The sequence below is a fragment of the Equus caballus genome, chromosome 22, assembly GCF_041296265.1.
Source record: "Equus caballus isolate H_3958 breed thoroughbred chromosome 22, TB-T2T, whole genome shotgun sequence".
NCBI lineage: Eukaryota > Metazoa > Chordata > Mammalia > Perissodactyla > Equidae > Equus > Equus caballus.
Window position 1 is genome coordinate 22,840,558 of NC_091705.1, and position 21,134 is coordinate 22,861,691.

The 21,134-nt window shown below is 54.4% G+C and overlaps 1 protein-coding gene and 1 long non-coding RNA gene across 6 annotated transcripts; one reads left to right on the plus strand and one right to left on the minus strand.

The window, feature by feature from the left end:
• Positions 1-657: 657 nt before the first annotated feature.
• Positions 658-2,407, plus strand: LOC138920255 (uncharacterized). The gene is made up of 2 exons (XR_011431118.1): positions 658-859; positions 1,533-2,407. It is a non-coding gene; the product is annotated as an uncharacterized lncRNA (long non-coding RNA).
• RBCK1 (RANBP2-type and C3HC4-type zinc finger containing 1) lies at positions 2,398-20,751 on the minus strand. 5 transcript variants are annotated; one of them, XM_023626273.2, is made up of 13 exons: positions 20,676-20,751; positions 20,111-20,198; positions 18,880-19,024; positions 12,846-12,939; positions 12,531-12,729; positions 11,155-11,276; positions 10,904-11,077; positions 9,694-9,854; positions 8,531-8,642; positions 5,881-6,060; positions 5,064-5,162; positions 4,541-4,645; positions 2,398-3,611 (listed from the first exon to the last, which is right to left on the minus strand). In XM_023626273.2, the coding sequence occupies exons 2-13, from the start codon at positions 20,130-20,132 to the stop codon at positions 3,531-3,533; spliced, it is 1,494 nt and encodes a 497-aa protein (XP_023482041.1). In that variant the 5' UTR covers positions 20,133-20,198; positions 20,676-20,751; the 3' UTR covers positions 2,398-3,530. The 5 variants fall into 5 exon arrangements, 4 of the variants coding, with proteins under 4 accessions (XP_023482041.1, XP_023482040.1, XP_023482042.1 ...); XM_023626272.2 differs by having other exon boundaries at positions 4,541-4,684; XR_011431117.1 differs by lacking the exon at positions 20,676-20,751 and having other exon boundaries at positions 4,541-4,933; positions 20,111-20,517.
• Positions 20,752-21,134: the final 383 nt, after the last annotated feature.

Here is a 21,134-nt window from a genome sequence, read left to right on the forward strand (position 1 = left end):
CAGGGAAGGCTGAGGGAAGAACAGTGTAAAAATAACGGCTGAGTAAAAAGTGTGGGTGTTTTGTAGAGAGATTGAGTGTCCAAGGTCAGTGGAAGGGCACTCGGGTTCCAACCAGGGACAGCTTTGAGCACTGTGGGAGGGAATTGGGACTCTCTCTCTAGGTGATTTGCCAGGGAGGATGGGCCGTGACCAAGACTGGGTTTGGAGGGAGAATCCTTGGTGGCATGATGGCAAGTGTGTTATTCCTGGCTGTGTGCAAGTCTCAACGTCTTTGAGACTCACTGTCAACATCAGTAAAATAGGGACAGTCCCATCCCATGTGGATGGTTTAATGAAGTGACGTTTGTGAAGATGCCCCGCACTTGGGCCCCCCATGCTCATCCCGGGATTAGCGGTGACTGAAAGGAAGAATAGGCCAGACGCTTCCGCCAAATCCAACCCAGAGATGATGAGGCCTGGCTTTCGCTTCTTTCCTCTGCCCTGCTGTCCCCTCTGTGTTTTCGCTGCGGGCTCCCACCGCCTTTTTTCCCTGTCCTCACAAAGGCCCTCTACTTGCTAGGAGTCTTTTCTCCAGGCTGACGTATGGGTGGAACTGGCCCAGCAGCCTTTGTGAGCTGGCAGGGTGTGGGCTTGCCTCCAGCTTCCTGCTTTTTCAGTGAGTGGCTTTCACGGCAGCCCAGACACTACAGGAAGACAGTGTCATCTCTGGCCGGGCTCTGGGACCCGTCCTCCACCTCCAGCCCACACCAGCCACAGCTGCTCTCTATCTGAGCAGTGGGCTTCCGCTCGCCTTCCCCTGCTCCGGGGGAGCAAGACTGTGTCACCAAAGTACATTTGGGACTTCCTGCTGCTTCCTCAGGTGGGTGGTTTGAGTCCAAAGCCCATGCGGTTGAGTTTCAAGTCTGTCCTGAAGAGCTGGTGCCGGGCTCTCAAGGTCTGGGGCGTGCCATGCGGTGACCCTTAGGTGGTGAGGCCCCTCCCCTCAACTCTGCAATAGGGAGCACTTGTGAGCCTGCCCTCTTAGATCCTCCCCTGCCGGCTGGTGCATTCACTGTGGTGCTAGAGGTCGGCACACAGGACAGTCCCGCCTTCATTTGTGCTCCTGACCTTCTCCTTGGCTGCTGCAGACTCAGACTCTGCCCAGGCTGGCGGAGAGGAGTGGGCCCAGCGAAAGATGCAGCCGACGCAGCCCCCTTGGCCTGCCTTGTCCTCTCTTTTGATACAGCCATGGGTAAAGAAATACCTCATTAGGGGCTGGCCCCGTGGCCGAGTGGCTAAGTTCACACACTCTGCTTTGGCGGCCCAGGGTTTCGCAGGTTTGGATCTTGGGCGTGGACATAGCACCACTCATCAAGCCATGCTTAGGCAGGATCCCACACAGAAGAGCAAGAAGGACCTATGACTAGAATATACAACTATGTACTGGGGGGCTTTGGGGAGAAGGAGAAGAAAAGAAAGATTGGCAACAGATGTTAGCTCAGGGCCAATCTTTAAAAAAAAAAACTTCATTAATACCTCTTAATACTCATCAGGAAAAGAACGGTGCAAGGGCACTGGAAAGGCCTCAGTGTGAGTACTGAGGGTGACAAGGACTGTGATGACTAGAGAGCCTAAACCCTTGTGAAGACCCAGCATCAATCACGTGACTCAACCATTCCTACCACGTGGAAACAAGGACCCAGGATCACCCAACCTCGACTTTTTCAAGAGAAGCTGGGCATCTTAATTTTAATCTAGTGTCTGTCAATTTAAAAGTACTGGCAACAAATTCAAATTTCTAAAACAGTTTTGGGTGAACTGGTTACAGCCTGTGGCTTACCAGTTTACACCTTCTGCACCAAGAGAATGGTCTCTGCTTTCCTCCTGTGCCCAGGCTCCTGAGGGACACGAAGATGGGCCCTGGCAGGACAGGGAGGCGGGAGGAGCTGGTCAAAGCAAGCCTTCTGGCCAGATCTGGGTGCCATCACACTCTCCTCAGCCCAGCTCTCCTCGGCTTGTTCTGTTTCCTCCAGTCTGGTTCTGCCTGGCCCCTTCAGGGAGGCTGCCGAGCGTGCCCTGCATCAGCTGTGACAGCTGCCATGAGCCAATGCTGGCAGAGCAGAAAGGCACTTGTGTTCTCTCATAGCTCTGCTCTCAGTGTCTGGGCTCAACTCTCTTGAGTCTTGGTATCCAAGGGCAGGGTGGCAGTGCCTTTCCAGGGGCTAGAACAAGTCCTTCCCCTGCAAAACCAGAGGCCCCAACTTCTGGAGCCTGAAGCCCGGGCCCTTGAACAGCAGACACTCCCTCCACCTGTCGTAATGATGATCCACATCGGGGCTCAGACGTGTTGGCCATCAAATACCACATCTCAACAGGGGAACGGGGGTGGGTCAGACAATGCAGTAAAAACTTACAGGATAAACACCCAGAACCGTGTTTTATTAACCTCTGACCAGCACAGAGCAGGGACTAACAAATACTGCTGGACCGATACTGTGCCGTCTTGCCTGAGGTGTTGAAATTAGGATGGACAGCCTCACCCCTCACCTGTGGCAGCTTCACCTGTTCCTGAAATGCCTCTTCCTCCACCAGGATGGCCACTGAGAAGCCAGAAGGGAGCCGCCAGCCTATAGCTGTGGCCTTGGCCCCTCCCTCCCCCTGAAGCCCACCCTGATCTACAGACCCTACTTTGTGACACACTGCAGACTCCACCTGTTCGGGTCAATGTTAATCCAAGAGCATCCCGCCCCTCAAACTGGGCGCAGGGGTGCCAAGTCTGGTGCAAGGATCCTGGTGCTCAGTCACACCCTCGTTCCACCAGTGGCAGCAGGCAATACATCAACTTCCTGCTGCAATTCCTGGAGAGCGTGGGATCCTGCCTGTGTGCAGAGTCCCAGCCCATGGCCCTGTCACTCCCTCTCAGGTCATCACACTCAGCCCTTCCTGGAAAAACATTTTAATCAGCTTACACTGGCGGCAAAGGGGGACGCGGAAGCCGCACCTGACGGACTGTGCTTTAGAAACGGCCGGGTCTCCTGGCTCTGAACACGATTAGCAGCAATTCTCAGAGACCCCAGGCCTCCAACAGCAAAGGCAAAGGAAAGTCACCCCCAGGAAGCCGACAGGAAGTGGGAGGCTGTGAGCGCAGCGGTCAGCAGGCGGCAGCGATGGACGGGCAGAGTGTGGACTCGCGGGGCTCTCCGAGGCTCCATTCAGGAAGGTCTCTGGCCAGGGCTGTGCTTAAGGCTGGCTCGGGCAGAAGTGGGTGCCAGAGAGAAAAGATGCGGGGTCTAGCCAGCAAGCCCCAGGGGAAGGGCAAATGCACTGGGGCAGACGCAGCCCCGGACAACAGCCAGCTCAGGTGGGGCCCCGCCACAGCCACAGCAAACACCTGTCCACGCATATCAGGGGCCTTGGCCTCTCCAGGGCCCGTCTCCACCAAACACAGAAGCATCTCCCAGGCCGTAAATCAGAGCCAAAGCACCTGCCCTGTCCCACAGCAGCTTGCGAATGTGGTGCTGGATCAGCGTGGGGACCGGGCCATCCTCAGCTCAGTGGCAGTTCTGACAGCTGGGATGGCAAGGGACCCCATTCACCCGGCAGCGGCAGCCCCCACTGGTGTCTCCTGGGCCCTAGAGGATGGGGGAGAGAAGAGGAGGTCAGGGCAGTGAAGACCATGCCCCCCTGCGCTACTCCCTCTGCACACTGCCACTGTGGGCTTTGCTCACACAGGTCCCCCTGCTGAGAATGGCCTTCTCAGCCTCAGTGACCTGACAGGCAGCCATTAGGGCCTTTCTGGGCTCCCACAGCAGCCCCATTACGTGGTCTCAGTCTGCCCACCCCTGGACCCTGGGCAAGGAAAGGATCTGATGGGTCTTTGCATATCCTGGGAGGTCAGCACACTGGCAGCAGAAAAAAGGGCAGCTCTCTCTGCCTCCATCCGTTTTAACAAGGAGACCCTAATTCCAGGAACACACCCCGAAAGATGACAGCTGCCACACACGGAGGGCTCACATGTGACAAGCACCCTACTAGGCGCTTCTCTTGCGTTTTTTCATTTGATTCTGACGGCAAGCCTGAGATAGGCCCTGCTGTCATCTCCATTTTACAGATGAAGGAACCGAGGCTCAGAGAAGGGAGTGACCGCCTCATCACCCAGCCACTCCAGCTCTGGCTTCAGACTGAACCCTTAATCGCTGTTCTCTAGGGTCGGAGTGGCCACCTGCTTCTGTAAAGAGCCAGACCTTGCAGGCTTTGTGGGCCACAGGGCTCTGCCTTTGTAGCGCAAAAGCAGCCCTGGACCATGTGGAACTGAGTGAGCCTGGCTGCGCTCCCATAAGGCTTTACTTATGGACACCGAAATTTGGATTCCGTATAATTTTCACGTCATGAAATCATCTTCTTTTGATCCTTCCCAACCATTTAAAATGTAACACCATTCTTCCCTCACAAGCTGTACCAATACAGGCAGGTTGGGTTTGCCCCAGGGGCTACAGCTCTCCAATCCCTCTCTCAGGCAAGGCCCACGAGGGAGCCCCCATATGACTCCCGGAAGACTCACCCGGGGGCCCCAGCGTGGGCCCTTGGTGACCCAGCAGATCTCGGTGTGGCAGACCGTGCAGCGGATCCAGTCGCAGCCATCCTTCTTCTGCACCACGATCTGGCACTGTGGGCAGTGCATGGCCTCGCCCTGCTGCAGCATCAACTGGAGCAGAGCAGGGGCTGACCTTGGGGCCAGGCTGGGGCAGCTGCGTGGCCAGCCCCGCTCCCGGGCCCCCCTCCCCACCGCGGAGGGAAACTGTCTCCCCTCTGGAGTTGTGGAGTCATTCTCCTCCGCTGCCCCGCCCAGGCCGGGCTGTGTCCAGCCTCGTCTCCTCTCTTTCTGCTGCTTCCTCTGTCCACCCAGACGCCCTTCCTGCTGCTCCCATCTGACCACTCATCCAAAATCCCATCTCTGGATGGGGTGACAACCAGGAGGTCAGAGCCTCCAGGACTGTATGAACAACAGTCCTTTCCGAGAAGCCCCTGCCCCAACAGCTCCCAGAACTCAAATCCCCAGGACCTCGGCTCTGACCCAGCCTCACCCTTAGCATCTCTGTTGTCTGCCGGGCAGCCACATCATCCTGAGCCCGCAGGGCCAGGTCATCCTGGTACTCCTTGCAGTTCATATCCTTATGGATGGCCTGCAGTGGGGTGAGGGCCGCGAGGTGAGGGGTTCCCCAGGGCGTTAAAAAGCTGAGAGCTGGGGGGCAGAGCAGGCATCCACACAAGCACTTAAGGCCTCTAAACGTCACGGACAGGGCCTTGCTTTGTAAACCACACACCCATCTTACAGAAGAGGACACCGAGACCAGGGGGTGAAGCCAGGATCGCCACATATGATAATAACAACACATATGTAATTATTTTAAGTCCCGATGGGCAGAGAAAACCCTACAGTCTCCCCTCTAGGCTGCAGCCCCTCGTCCCTGGCTAGCTTGTGTTGCGGGTGTGGGCCCAATGCTGCAGACTGAGCTGCTCAGGCTGCGACCAGTCTCTTTAGTGGTCAACCACTGAGATGATGAGGGCAGGGCTCAGTTCAGGACAGGGCTGGAGACTCCGTCTGGGGCCAGGGTTGGGGCTGGTCTGTGACTGGGATCAGGGCTCAGTCGGAGGCCAGGGTTAGTACTAGTAGTGGGCCAGGGCTCAGTCGAGGCTGAGGTTCCATCTGGTGCCAGGTCTGGGACTCAGGGTTGGGGCTCAGTCTAGGGTCAGGGCTTGGTCCCAGGCTGAGGCTCAGTTTAGGGCCCAGGCCAGGCCCTGTCACTGACATGCAGCTCTAACCAAGCCAGCATCACAGCTGCACGGCAGTGAGCTCCTGGCAGGACTAGGGGCACTAGACAGTGTGGGTCCCCTCCCCACCTTGCAGAGCAGGCAGTTGACTTGCTTGCACACGGGGCACTCAAACTCGTTGACATCATCCTCAAAGAAGCACCAGCCCTTGCAGTCGGGGGTCTTGCAGTGGTAGCTGAAGGCACTGCGGTTCTCAGCGATGGAGACGCCCAGGTCCAGAAATCGCTGGTAATCCTCAGGGCTCAGCAGCTGCCAACAGACCGCACCCTGGCGCTCAGGGTTCGGAACACCTGCTATGTGGCCCTCCCGCCACCAAACACCCTCCAGGAAGCCCCAACCCATCAAGTCCAACCCTATGCGCTTTTCTTCACGTCACCCTCAGTGTTTAAAAGCTTCACTCAAAACTGGATAAAAGTTCTGGAGATGGATGATGGTGACGGCTGCACAACAATGTGAATGTGCTTAATGCCACAGAAGCGTATGCTTAAAAATGGTAAGGTGTTAGGTGTACCTTCCCATGATAAAAAAAAGAAAGAAAAAAGGGACAAACACAATAACCAGCAATGCTGGCGCGGATGTGGTTGAACTAGTACCCTGGCACGGTGCACTCTGCGTTAGCGGTGTGGCAACACTGTTTCACCCGTCCCAAACCTTTCTGACTCTTTGGGACTTACTCCACTTCTACAAGTTTATCCTAAGAAAATAATATATAAGAAGGAAGAGATGTTCCTTGAAGCGTTCTTTGCAAACTGAGAAACCGGATTAATAAGAGGGATGAATAGGATTTATGACATAGAGATTTATAATAATCTTTAGAAAGATTTTGTAGCAAAATAGCAAAAGTTATTACATCTATGCTGGTTACAATGAGGGAGGAATCATGCCTCTGTTCTGTATCTTGATTAGGTGGCAGTTACATTAGTTACATTTGTCCAAACTCATCCAACTGCACACATACAATGGGTGCACTTTACCGTGTGCAAAGTACACCTTAATAGGGCTGATTTAAAACAGAAAAAAATCACATCCACCCAGAGACACCAAAGGAAACGGGAAAGTGCAATTGGGGATTTGCTGGGATGGGGGTGATGGGTGATTTTTCTCTTTGATTTCTGCTCTGGTAAAAACAACCTCCAGTGCATTACTCTGCTGCTCCCTGCCCTTTCCTCTGCTACACTTGACCGTTCTGAGGTCACTCTGAGCTCAGGTCAACTCCCAGGGCCTCTAGGAAAGCATGGGCCTGCAGCCCCTTGGCATGAACTCTGGCCCCACCACAATGCCCCTTGGCACGGGTGGACCCCACAGGGAAAACCTCTGGGCAATGGCTGTGGGTGCCGGGCCATAAGGAATGATCCTTGTCTTGGGGCCTCTCCAGGCCTGAGCAAGGAGGCCTTGGCGACCACCCGGAGCCCCCCTTCTCAGATGCCCCTCAGACAACAGGTAAATGCAGGCTGCTCTCGGTGCAGGGGTGGGGGTGACGGGGTCCAGGCCCGTCCGCCTCTTCTGTCTCCCCTAAGGCAGAACCCTCTGGGCTCCAGGAAACACTCAGTGAAGTCAGGGGCGTTCTCAGGAGAAGCCGGTCACGGGAGAGAGGCAGGAGGGACGGGGAGGACCAGGGCTCTGTGTACGGGCCTGGGGCGGTCTGCCCGATGCCCAATTCTGGGAAGGCCATTCCCCAGCAGTTTAAACACCACGAATCAGGCCCGGCAGTCCACTTTACAGGTGGGGAAACAGAGGCCCAGAGAAGGGAGAGGACTTGCTCAAGATCAACAGCAGCCAGGGAGAGACTTGATAACAACAACATTAATAATAGTAACAACAGCAAACGCACACATGCAGACGTCACAGCACTGTGACAGACTGCTGGATTTATTCATGTCTCCCTGATGCCATACCCTTGGGTGGTCCCCTCCCCACACGGACTCTGGGCTTGAGCATATGACCCGCTTTGGCCAATGGGACAACAGCAAGTGAGAAAAGCACGAGATGGGAAAGCACTCTTGCGCTGGGGCTCCCCTCTGGCTGCTCTGGACCCTTGAGACCCCCACCACGTGCGCAGGCCCTGGCCAGCCTGCTGGTGGACGAGAGACCAAAGTGGAGAGAGGCCCAATCACCCCAGCTGTGGCAGATAAACGAGTCCACGACGGCTGAGCCACCAGCGAAGCCCAGACGAGATCAGCCAGGCCCAGTGTGGACCAGAACAATCATCCGGCTCAGCTCAGCTCAAACGACTCAAAGGACTGACTGGCAGATTCATGAGCTAAATAAATAGTGACTGTTTCAAGCTACTAAGTCTGGAGTGACCTGTTACACAGCAAAAGCTAACTGACACAAGGGCTTACCGTGTGTCGGGCACTACTCTAAGTTCTTTACACAGATCCTCTACTGTCATCTTCACGACCCTGGAAATAGAAACCAACTCTAACTTCAACCCTAACTGACCAAGAAGAGAAACCAAGGCACAGAGAGCCTGAGTCTCTGGCTTGAGGTCACCCAGGCCATCTGGGCCCAGAGTTCTCCTACTCTTAACCCCTCTGCTGTCTTCCCTTCGTAGAGGTGGTTTCTTTACTAGCTGCTTCCTCCAGTTCCCGCTCTGTTCCTGCTTGGGCCCAAGCATTCCACATAAGGAGGGAGAGCTCTCTAGTGTCTCCTGTCTGAGACGGGCTCTCTGAGCCAGTCCCCACGGCCAGCTCAGGGTGTGCCTGCCCCTGGCCCTTACCGCCCGGATCTCCCTCTCCAGCAGCTTGCCCGAGCACGAGTAGGTGTTGTCAATGAAGGGGCAGGCGACCTCAGCCTCCTGGCTGTTGAGGATGGTGCCCTGCAGACACTCCCTGGGGGAGGGGGTGGGTGGAAGTTAGCATCATCTGGGCCCCATCCCCCAGGACTCCACCCCTCCCATGGCGACGTCTGACCCCAGGTGGGCTTCTCCTCAATACCTCCCTCCTCCCTGTCCCTCCTGCCAACCCATCACCATGGCCTCCACTTCTGTCCACCCCACTGCCGCCCCACTGCTCGGGTCCGGGTCTCTGACACCCCTCGCCTGGAGGACTGCAGGGGCCTCCTCATTCCTCGCCCCTAGAGCGTACTCTCCACACAGTGGCCGCATCCTCCCCAGCAGCCTCCCATCCCTGCCTGTCCCACGAAATGCAAACCCGACCCCTCAGTGCAGCTCCCAAGAGCCCCGGTGCCTCGCCCTCCCTAACCCCTCTCTGTCCACCCTCTGCTCTGGTCACCCTGACCCTCTGCTGCCACAAACAGGCCAGGCACACACCCACACCAGACCCTCTGGTCTCTGCTCAACTGCCACCCACCTACAGGCTTCCCTGACCCCTCTGGGACCAGGGCCCCTGTTGCCTTAAAGCCACTGGTATTAGCATTTGACACAATTTACAATTAGATCAGTGAGTACTTGATTACTCTGCCTCCCCACTGGCTGTAAGCTGCAGAAAGCAGGCACTGAGCCCTTTTGTCCACTTCTGGAACCCCAGGCCCAGCACAGACCCCACGGCTGCCGCTGCTGCTGTGGAGGAGGCCCTGCTCTCCACAGCCCAGGGGCCAACGGGCCAGCAGAGGAGCCTCAGAGAGGGAAGACCGCCCCGCCGAGGCGCAGGCCGGGGTGGCATAGGCTGCCAGGGCGACGGCCTGGGCCAGTTGCGGTGAAGGGCGTAGCCTCTACAGCCAGAACGCCTGAGCTGTGTGGTCTTGAGCAAGGTGCTGGCCTCTATGTGCCTCTCATTCCTCCTCTGCAAAACCGGGACAGAGCGCCTACCTCGCAAGTTCCTCGGGCGTCCACTAAGATGGAAGAGCACAGGCCCACCCCCTTCCAGCCCTCTGACCTGGTGGTAGAGCCCTAGAGCCACGCCGCGGGGGCGGGGGCCGCACCTGCAGAAGGTGTGCAGACACTCCCGCAGCACCACGGCCTCGCCGGGCGCCAGCACCGAGTAGCACACGGGGCACTCGGTGGGCTCGGTGTTCAGCACCAGGCTCCGCTGATCCAGCTGCACGTGCTGCAGGTAGTTCCCCTCCTGCTGCTGCTGCTTCCGCTGGGCACACGGGGCGGGGCCGCGGGGTGGGTCAGACCAGGAAGGGGGCGGGCGAAGCTGGGGGACTCAGGATCCCGGGTCGGGGTGGGGTGGCCAGGGAGCCAGGCCGGAAGCCAGGGGCAGGGGGCGGGCCAGGCAGGGCCGAGTGGGGCCTGCAACGGGGTTCCAGCCAGGCGAGGGAGCGACGGCGGCAGGGAAAGTCAGAGGGCCAGGGTCTGATCCAGGAGACTGGGGTAGCAGGGTTATCCCGGGGGCCAGGGGGCATGGGCGGAGGCAGGCCAAGGTCACACAGGAGGTCAGGGGTATGGGGGGTGGGGGGTTATAAAGCTAGGGTACAGAGGACAGGGTCCCGGCCAAGACTGTAGATGAGACCAGGAGTGAGGTCATGGTCTGGGTGGGGCAAGGACAGCACTGGGTCCCAGGGGAATACAGGTGTGGCATGGAGGGCATCTGATCAGAATGGGGGAACACTCGGGGTCAGGTATCTGTGTAACTAGTGTGAGTCATTGATAGGGGGTGGGGCTATGGGATGGGGCGGGGCAGAGGACAGGGTTAACCCCCCAGGGAGCGGGGGAGGGGGGGGCCAGGTCCAGGGTCATAGGAAGTCAGGGTGGGCCACAGGTGCAGAGGGATGGGGGTCAGGAGTAGTAGGGTCCAGGGTGAGGTCATGGCTGAGTGGAGCAGGAGCCAGGTCACAGGCAGATGAGGGGTGGCAGATGGGGATGTGGTCAGGACCACAGCTTGGGTGTTGGAGTCACAGCCAGAACACTTGTGTGCAAAATTTTGCTGTGTATGTCAAAGCTAGGGGCGGAGCCACAGCCCACGTTGGGGCAGGACATATGGTCACAGCCAGGGAGCAGGGTCTCAGCGACAGGATGACCTCCAGGACAGAGCGGGTCACAGTCAAGTACAAGGTCACGGCCAGTGGTGTGGTCATGAGGGGCAAGGCAGCAACGGGAGAGGAGCGGCAATGCGGAGGTGCCTCCCTTCCTGGCCTACGCCTCCCCCGTCCAGTGTGCAGGTGTCTGGCCGGGGACTTCCGCGCCCACCTGCTGGTACTGGCGCAGCGCCTCCTCCTCGCCGGCCAGGCGCGCGCGCTCCTCCTCGTCGGGCTGGTACGAGGCGGGCACCTGGTAGGCCTCGGGCCGCGCGCGGCAGCACATCTCGCAGCCGGGCCGCGTGGGCTTGTTGATGAAGGTGCAGCCGGGGCACTGCCAGCCCACCTGGGGGCAGAGCGGCCGTGAGCGCGCGCGCGCGCGCGCGGGGCAGCGGGGGCGGGGAGCGCGCGGCGGCAGCTTACCGGCGGGGGCTCGGGCGCGGCGGCCGGCTGCCCTGGCCCTGGCTCCTGCGGCGCCCCGGGCTTCGGGGGGGCCAGCTCCAGGGGGCCCCGCGGCTGCAGCGTGAGGTCCTTGAAGCCCAGATCTGGGGAGGAGGGTTCAGGGGGTGGCAGATCCGCGCAGCCCATTTCATCCACACCCTAAGCGAGCCAGGAACCCTGGACCCTGCACTGACCCCTCCTCCTACCCTCTCCCGCCTCCCTGGAGGAGTCTGCACCTCGGGTCTGCCAGGGGGCCCAGACCTCGCACAGGGTCGGAGTCCCTCCTCCACCGTGAAGGCCCCTGTGTCGTCCGGCTTAAAGATCCTGCCTAAAAACCGACACCTGTGCTCCTGAAGTGATGCACCCGGAGGGACAAAGAGACTTCTGAAGCGTTCTGCCAAAATACTGAATCTGAATCCATGCATGAGGACACATGGGACAAAAAACCAAAGTGGCCTGGACTCTTCAAGCTTCAGCACAGGGAGAGTCAAGGGGAGAGGAAAACAGACACTGACAGAGACTGAGGGAGGCGGCAGACGCCATGCCTTGTGCCCTAAGGACACGAGTGAGACAGCTGGTCAAAGTGAAGTCCATCTACGGATTAGAAAATAGCGCTGTATCAGCGTTCATTTCCTAAATTTGATAGCTGTATGTGGTAAAGTACAACATGACCTTTGTTTTTTAAAGGAAATACACACAATTATTTAGGGGAGGACACTATGCCTGCAACTTACTCTCAAAACAGCTCAGAAAAAAAAGTATTTATGCATATACAAATAACTTTTATAAATAATTTTAGAGAGAGAATGATAGAGCCAAAGTAAATGGTAATATTTGGGGGCTCCATGTGAAAGGTACATGGGAATTTGTTGTACAATTCTTTGTACAATTTTGCAACTTTTCTGTAGGTCTGAAATTTCAAAATTTAAGAAGTAAAAAATTTAGAATAAACACTAGCTATTATTATCATCGTATCTGGTTTACAGACTTAGAAAACAGGAGCAGAGACCGGAAGGGACTTTCCTGAGAGCCAAGACTGGACTCAGAATGGTTCCTGAAGGGGCTCCCTCCTGGGGTGTCCTTGGACCTGTCTTCTTCACTAGGGATGAGGGCCCCCCCCCCCGCCCCCCGCAGCAAGTCCCCGACCCAGAGCCCCTGGGCTCTGCACACACACACACACACACACACTCCCCGCCCCCCCGCCCCCGCCCCGGAGTCCAGGGCTCTGCACACACACACACACTCTCCCCCCCGCCCCCGCCCCCGCCCCGGAGTCCAGGGCTCTGCACACACACACCGCCCCCCACCGCCCCCCCGCCCCGGAGTCCAGGCCGCGCGGCCCAGGAGCAGAGCCTCACCCTCCAGCATGCGCAATTGCCGCTCGCGCTGCAGCTCCTGCGGGTTGAGCGAGGTGTTGCGGGCCGACAGCAGGTAGAGGTAGGCGCTGTCCCCGCTCCGCCGCACCCCATGGGAGTGCAGGGTCTCCTGGTCCCGGGCCAGCCGCTGCCCAATCACCCACTGCTGCAGGGTGGGCGGGAAGCCGTAGTCCAGGAAGACCTGAGGGGTCCCCAAGAGACGGAGAGCGGGAAGGGACAAAGGGACACCAGGGTAGACAGAGGCGGAGCAAATGAGAAGCGCCCGCCCCCGGGTCTCCCTCTAGCCCTTTTACTCACCATGTCCTTGAGGGAAGCCACGGTCATGTCAGCGCGCACCGTGAGCCAGATGGTGTCCACGTGCATCTGAGCATCCTCCACGCTCACCCACAGCCTGCGGAGAGGAGCGGGGGTGGGGCAAGGGCTCTGGCCGCAGGTCCGACCTCAGCCACCAGCTATAGGCAGAGACATCTTTGCACACCTGTGCATGCACCTGCACGTGTGTGCACACACACGACCCCCCAACTGGGTTTGGGCCCTCTCCTGGATTCCCACACCCCTGGGCTTCCTCCTTGATCAGGAGCCACTGCTTAAGCCCCTCCAGCGGCTCCACCCTGCTCTGAGCATAAAATCCACACTCACTGAGGCATACAAGGGCCTCCTGATCCGGCCCCTCCCCGCCAGCCTCTTCTATCCTCCTCTCCCTTGCTCCCTAGCCAAACCACCGGCAGTTACTACTTACTCTACGCCAGGGCCCTTCGAAGCACCTAACACGTATTAACTCACCCAATCCTCTCAACAAACCCACGAGGCAGGTACTGTTATCATCCTCATTTTACAGATACAAACATGAGGCACAGACAGTCCCATGACTCTGCCAAATAAGCACTAATCGTTAGAGGCAGGAGTGCAATCTGAACGGTGTGATTCCAGAGAAAGTGGATTTCAACACCAACCTTCTCAAGGATCCTCAAATGTTTTCGGAAGACCAAACAATGAAAAGGAAGGGCAAAGATGAAAAAACACAAGTGATCCCAGAGGAAACAGAGATAAAGTGGGGTGCAGATCAGTAACAGTGAAGTCTACTCGGCACCGTCAGAGAGATCTGGGAAAACACTGCATCCAGTAGGCAAGACCAGCGAGAAGCAACCAGAAAATGAGGAACAGCTCCTGGACATTTAAAAGTGACTACTGACTAACCTAACCTTTAGTTCACGAGGAAAGTGAGAGAGAGTAAATGACACCATGAGGAGGCAATTAAGAAATCCAGAAGGTGGGAAAATTCTGGAGGTGAAAGACCAGGTTTCTTAAAAAAATTAAGGACATAAAAAGAGAGGAGAGGGGCCAGCTGGTGGCATAGTGGTTAAGTTTGTGTACTCTGCTTCAGTGGCCTGGGACTCAGATCCTGGGTGCAGACCTACACACTGCTCATCAAGCCATGCTGTGGTGGCGTCCCACATACAAAATAGATGAAGACTGGCACAGATGTTAGCTTAGGGACAATCTTCCTCAAGCAAAAAGAAGAAGATTTGCAACAGATGTTGCCTCAAGGCCAATCTTCCTCAAGCAAAAAGAGGAAGATTGGCAATGGACATTAGCTCAGGGCTAATCTTTCTCACCAAAAAAAAAAAAAATAGAGAAGGAGAATAAAGGAGACTTAGACAACATTAAGAAAAGCTATGTGTAGACCTCATTTGGCTCCTGATTGGAACAAACCAACTATCAAAAGCATTAACGAGGAGCCGGCCCCATGGCCGAGAGGTTAAGTTCATGCACTCCATTTCAGGGACCTAGGGTTTTGCTGGTTCAGATCCTGGGCACAGACCTAGCACCACTCATCAAGCCATGCTGAGGCAGCGTGCCACATAGCAGAGCCAGAAGGACCCACAACTAGAATACACAGCTATGTACTGGGGGGCTTTGGGGAAAAAGAGGAAAAAAAACCCCAAAAGATTGGCAACAGACCTCAGCTCAGGTGCCAATCTTAAAAAAAAAAAAGCATTAACAAGATAATTAGGGAACTCTGAATATAAACAATATTAGGGGATATTAAAGAATTAATGTTAATGTTTTAGGTGTGATAATGGTATGGAGGTTATTTTAAGTCCATATTTTTTAGAAATCATGTCAAAGTATCTATGAATGAAATAATATCTGAGATTTGCTTTAAGATACTCTGGAAAATACCTTCACGATTCCTCAGAATAATGATTTTCAACGCCCAGCCAACTATCAATGAAGCGAGAGGACAAAATACAGAAATGTTTAGACACGTGAAGACTCTCGTACAAATCCACCATCTATTTTTCCTTAGGAAAAGTTTTTGAAAGACAAGAAACAAGACTAGCTGAGTCTGAGGCAGGAGGATGGAAGAAAACCAAAAAGAAATTAAACCAAGGACTAGATCACAACCTTCAAAACATCCTCCTCCCAGCCACAGGGGTTGGGGAACACCAGTGACTCCCCACACCGATTCTGCGGCGAAGAGCATTTCCACGATCAAAATACTAGAAATGCTATTTTAGTGGGTTTATGTTTTTAGAATCGACCTAGAGGCAAAAATAGAAGCCTTAATTATAGTTAGAAAATGAAACCTAAAAGCTCTAACCTTAACAACAAGAAAATACAGCTGGAGCCCACGTATCCAATGTCAGCAGGATCAGCGGTGTTCAGTTAATCAGGAAACTCACGCAAGCAGAGAACTGCGAAAACAGCTGCGAACCTGGGACGCTTAAATTTAACTGAGAAGTCACAAGTGCACACTCACTGGCTGAGCTCTAGGTGGAGGGCCAATGGCTTTTCTTTGAGTGTGAATCTGCGACCGGAGTTTCCGTATTTTTTTTTGTATGAGTCATATCCATAATACACGGTCTATGATTTCCAGAATCATCTTCTTTAGGGTGGAGCAAGGACTCAGACACTCGCAAAGCATCTGAGTACAGAACCCTTCTGGATTTCTACCATATTTTTAGAACCGTCTCACCCTAAAGTGATAATTCTTTTTGGTGACTCGTCTCTATTTGTCTTTCTAAAGCAATCAACTTAGTTTTCATAGAAACATTCTCTTTTCGAACTCCTGTTTCATCGATTGATCTAACAGCTCATTAAATTATGTTATGACATTAACAAATACAGCTGCTATAAACAAGCTGTGTGCTGTATGTTTTACACACAGCAGAAACTACAGCGCTATTTAATTCTGGGGATCAAGTGGAGTCAACCTGGACAGCTTCTCCTCTAACACCTCAGTTAAAACCAGGAAGTCAGGAAGAAGAGAGGTGGGAGATGAGTACCTTAAATTCCTCATTTTTCACAACAAAGAGACAGCACAGGTACTGTCTCAAGTCAATATATCAAGAAGTGGATATGTAAGTATTTTATTTAAAATCAAATGGCCAATCGATCTACAGGTTCAACACAATCCCTATCAAAATCCCAAATGACTTTTTTTTGTAGAAATTGACCAGCTGATACTAAAATTCAACCAGAGCTTCAAGGGACCCAGAAGAGGCAAAACAATCTTAAAAAAGAAAGCTGCAGGACTCACATTTCCTGATTTCAAAACTTACTACAAAGCTACAGTAATCAAAATTGTGTGGTACCAGCATCAGGACAGACTTATACATAAATGGGGTAGAAATTAGAGTCCAGAAATAAACTTCCTATTTATGGTCAATTAATTTTCAACAAAGGTCCCAAGATGATTAAACGGGGAAAGAATAGCCTTTTCAAAAAATGGTGCTGACAACTAGATACCAACATGCAAAAGAATGAAGCTGGACCCCTACCTCACACCATATACAAAAAATAACTCAAAATGGACCAAAGACCTGAATGTAAGAGCTAAAGCTACAGAACTCTTAGAAGAAAACGCAGGGATAAATCTTCATGACCTTGGATGAAGCAGTGGTTTCTTAGATATGACACCAAAAGCACAGGCAACAAAAGAAAATACAGATCAACTGGACTTCATCAAAATTAAACACTTTTGTGCTTCAAATGACACCATCAATAAAGTAAAAAGACAACCCACAGAATGAGAAATGAAATCTATAATGGAATATTATTCAACCACAAAAAAGAAGGAAATCCTGCCATTTGCAACAACACAGATGGGCCTGGAGGGTGTTATGCTGAGTGAAAGAAGTCAGACAGACAAAGACAAATACCGTATGATCCCACTTGTATGTGGAATCTAAAAAAGCCAAATCCAAAGAAACAGAACAGATTGGTGGTTGCCAGAGGTGGGGAGCAAGGGAGTGGGGAAAATGGGTGAAGGTGGTCAACAGGTACAAACTTCCAGTTATAAGAGAAATAAGTTCTGGGGATGCGACGTACAGCACGGAGACACAGTTAACAATGCTGTACTGTATATCTGAAAGTTGCTAAAAGAGCAGATCTCAAAAGTTCTTATCCCAAGGAAAAATCTGTAACCATGTGAGGCAAGAGATGTCAACTAAACTTACTGTGGTAATCATTTCAAAATGCATACACACATCAAATCATTCTGTTGTACTCTCGAAACTAATACAACGTTATATGTTAATTATATCTCAATAAAACTGGAAAAAAAGACATGTCCGTACAAAAACTCAGACACAAATGTTCATAACAGCATTATTCATATTAACCAAAAAGGACAAACAACCCAAATGTCCATCAGCTGACTAAAAGATAAAGAAAACATGGGCTGGCCTGGTGGCATAGTGGTTAAGTTCGCACGTTTTGCTTTGGTGGCCCGGTGTTCACCAGTTTGGATCCTGGGTGTGGACCAAGACACCACTCATCAAGCCATGCTGTGGCAGGTGTCCCACTTATAAAGTGGAGGAAGATGGACACGGATGTTAGCTCAGGGCCAGTCTTCCTCGGCAAAAAAGAGGAGGATTGGCAGCAGCTATTAGCTCAGGGCTAATCTTCCTCAAAAAAAAAAAAAAAAAGAGAAAGAAAAAAGAAAATGTGTATATCCATACAATGGATTATTTGGCAATAAAAAGGAAAGAAGTTCTGATACAGGCTGCAACATGGATGAATCTAGAAAACATGATGCTCAGTGGAAGAAGCCAGACACAAAAGGCCACCTATTGTATGATTCCATTCGCATGAAATTCCCAGATTAGGCAAATCCCTAGAGACAGAAAGTAAATTAGTTGCTGCCTAAGGTGGGGGGTTGGGGAAAGGTAGGGACATGAGACGTGACTGCTAACGGGTTCAGGCTTTCTTTATGGGGTGATGAAAATGATCTAAATTTGACTGTGGTGACGGCTGCACAGCTCTGACTGTACCAAAGGCTACACTTTAAATTACAGTTAAATTAAAGACTACACTTTAAATTGTTGAACTGTATGGCCTGTCAATTATATCTCCATAAAGCTGGTAAAAAAAATCAAATGGGGGCTACCAGGATAACTGAAAATCAGAAACTCTACGACTATTGTCTTACCATGCAGCAGGAAAGAAGCAGGGGAACAAAAGATAAATACTCATGTTCACTGAGTGACTAACATGACCCGGGCACTGGGCTGTGTTCAGCATCCAGTTTACTCTCCTGGGCAAGGACTAACAGTATCCACTCTCCATCCTCCGGAATTCTATCTGGATTCCTGGCTGTATTTCGCAGCCTCCCTTCAGGCTGAGTGTGGCTGTGAGAGTAAGTTCTGGTCCACAGGAATTAAGTGGAAGAAGTGTGTGCAACTTTTTGAGCTGTGCTCTTAAGGGGAGTATGGGAGGGGGTGCCCTTCTTCCCTTCCTCCTTCCTGCTGACAAGAATGGGGATATGATGGCTGGAGCGGGAACAGCCATTTTGGACCATGAGGTGAACCTCAGAATGGAAGCCTTGAATAGCAGAATAACAAGACAGAGGAAGCATGAGTCTCTGAGGACTACAGGGAGCAGAGCCCCACATCTGGACTGCCTGCCATCAAACTTGTTTATGCCACTGTTGTCATGTTTTTTTCTGTTGTATGAGGCCTAACATCCTAATATACCTCCTAACAACCCTAGGAGATAGGTAGCTGCTATTATTGCCCCATTTTTAAAAGGAAAACAACGGAAACTTGAGAGGTGAAGTGACGTGCCCTAGATGTCACAGTTAATTAGTGACAGAGCTGGGCTTTAAAGCTAAGTCTCCTGACACCAGAACCTGTCATTAAGAGTAACTGTTCCAGGGCCAGCCCAGTGGCATAGTGGCAACAGATGTTAGCTCAGGGCCAATCTTCCTCACCAAAAAAAAAAAAAAGAAAAGAAAAAAAGAATAACTGTTCTATAGGCAAGAATACATTGCAGCCCACTGGAGTTCAGGAAGCCCTAACTCTCTGGCCAGCCATGCACTCCTCACCTGATGTCCTGTGTTGGGGAGACTTCAGGCTTCAGCTGCACAATCAGGGGCACCCGTTCCTCTGCCAGCCAGGTGGCACACTGCATAGCCACCTGTTCATCCCCGCCCGCAACTGCCCGGGCGAGTCTCAGGGCCATCTCCTCGGCTGAAATCCAGCACAGTGGAAGCAGGTTAGCACAGGGTTAGGAGGTGAGGGACAAGGTGACCCATTTTACATGCTGCTTCCTCTCCGTCTTCCTGGTGAACTCCTACATATCCTTCAGCACCCAGCTTAAAAGTCCCTTTCTCTGGGAGGCCTTCTCTGATATTCCACACCCCCTGGGGCTCATTTTCCCTTCCCACTCCCAGGGTCCTCCATACTTCCATTCATTTATCTAACAAGCATTTATTAAGCTCCTACTGTGTGCCAGCCACTGTCCCAGAAACTAGGATTTGGCAGTGAATAAGATAAACAGGGTCCCTTTCCTCATGGACCTCCCAGCTGATTTAGGAGACAGATAATTAACAAACTTAACAAGAGAGAAAAAAATTCAGATTGTGATCCATGCCGGCCAGGATAAGGAGATCAGGGAAGGCCCGGAGAAGGAGGTGACACTGAAGCTGAGACCTGAAGGAGCAGCTGGACAGGTCAGGACCCAGGTGGGGAAGTGTTCCAGGCGGAGGGAAGAGCAAGGGGAAGGCCTTGGGCAAGAACTTGTTGGATGAGAACAGAAAGAAGCCAGAGGGGCTCAGGCAGAGGGCGTGGGGGTGGCTAACAGGGGCGAGACCGTGAGGCCAGAAGCCCAGGGCCTGGGTGCTAGCCAAGGGCTCCCGGCTTTGATCTAAGAACTTATGGGCACAGGAGGGTCTGCGGCGGGTGGCACATGACCTGACCTGTGTTCTGCAGTGCTGCGTAGGCGAGGCAAGAGGGGAGGCAATGACCCCGGTATGCAGGTCAGCTGAGGTCTGTCACCCCCACCGGCCTGGGAGGTCTCCAAGTTCAACTGCCCTGTGTCCTCTGGGCGTCCCCCACCCCATCTCAGCACCGAAGGCCTCAGGGGTCTCAAATAAATGAAGGACAAGATGTCTGTGGAAGCGACCAGGCCCCAAGGGAGGAAAGTGAGGGGCAAGTGGGCAGCGGGAGGACAAGATCAAAGGCCCCTTTCCCAGGCCCTGCTGGGCAGGGGAGGCCGGGTCCTGCCCGGGCCCACCTCCCCACCGAAGTTTCCAGTCGCCACCAGGACGTGCCCACCTTTCTTGGTCTTCTCGTCCATCTGGCGCGGCTGCGCCCATCCCCCCAGGCGGGGCTGCAGCTCCGGGGAAATGCTACCGCCGGTCACCTGGGAGAGGGCGGGCGACCAGGAGCAACTCAGCCCTCCCTGCACCTCGGCGTCCCCGGCGGCAGTCGGGCAGCATCCCACCACCCGGGGACCGGGGATCGGGCCTGGGCTGGGGCACGGGCCGGGACGCCGCGTGGGAGGTGCGAGGGCAGCGGGACCGAGCAAGCCCGCAACGCGCCACAGAGGGAACAGGACGGGCCTGGCCGGGAGGAGGAGAGCCCGGAGCGCCCCGGCACCGGGGATCCCAGCTCAGCTCCCCGCTCGCTGGGCCCGGCCGTCGGGGGGCGGGCAGGAGAGCGGCGCCGGCGGAAGAGAAAGTGAAAGTGGCGGCCCCGGAAGTGGGGCGGAGGATGTCGCGGGGTCCAGACCCCCGCCCGGAGGCGGCAGACCCCAGGCAGTCCCTGCCGCCCCCGCCCCGCCTCCGGGCCCGGGGTCCCGGGTGACCTCCGGGAGTGACCCCCTCCGGGCCGCACTCACCCGCCGGGCCGCGGCTGCAGCGCGGCGCAGGGGGAGGGGCGGGGGCAGGGCGGGGCTTGGGCCGCCGCCACGCGGGTGGGCGGGCCGGCTCTTCGCAGAAGAGGAAACGGAGGCTGTGTTTCTGTGCTACCGAGGCCAAGCAATCCGGGTTTGCATCCAGGCCTGGCGGGCTCAGGAACCGCCCTTAGCCAGCCGGCGCTACCCCTCGGCGTCACTGTCCCCCTGCCCGGCACAGGCTGGAAGCTCTTCGCCTCCGCCAGGCTCCCCCTGCCTTCATTTTTCTCCCGCCCTCATCCTGGAGATGAGCAGGTCCTGTAGGCACCCCCTGCAGAACAGATCCAGCATCTGTCCCCTCTCGTCTCCTCCACGCCGCATCCCGCTCCTCCTCCATTTCTGCTCTGGTGTCCTGCACAGCCTCCGCATTGGGCTCCTTGCTTCTCCTTTTGGCCCCTAGAGTCC

What these genes read in the sequence shown, in the direction of transcription:
- RBCK1 (XM_023626272.2), bottom strand. Translation starts at nt 20,132, where the DNA reads ATGGACGAGAAGACCAAGAAAG. An exon ending in TGGCTTCCCTCAAGGACATG is followed by an intron (nt 12,730 to 12,845) that starts GTGAGTAAAAGG and finishes GGGACCCCTCAG; the next exon opens with GTCTTCCTGGACTACGGCTT. An exon ending in TCAACTGCCTGCTCTGCAAG is followed by an intron (nt 5,163 to 5,880) that starts GTGGGGAGGGGA and finishes ACCCCACTGCAG; the next exon opens with GCCATCCATAAGGATATGAA.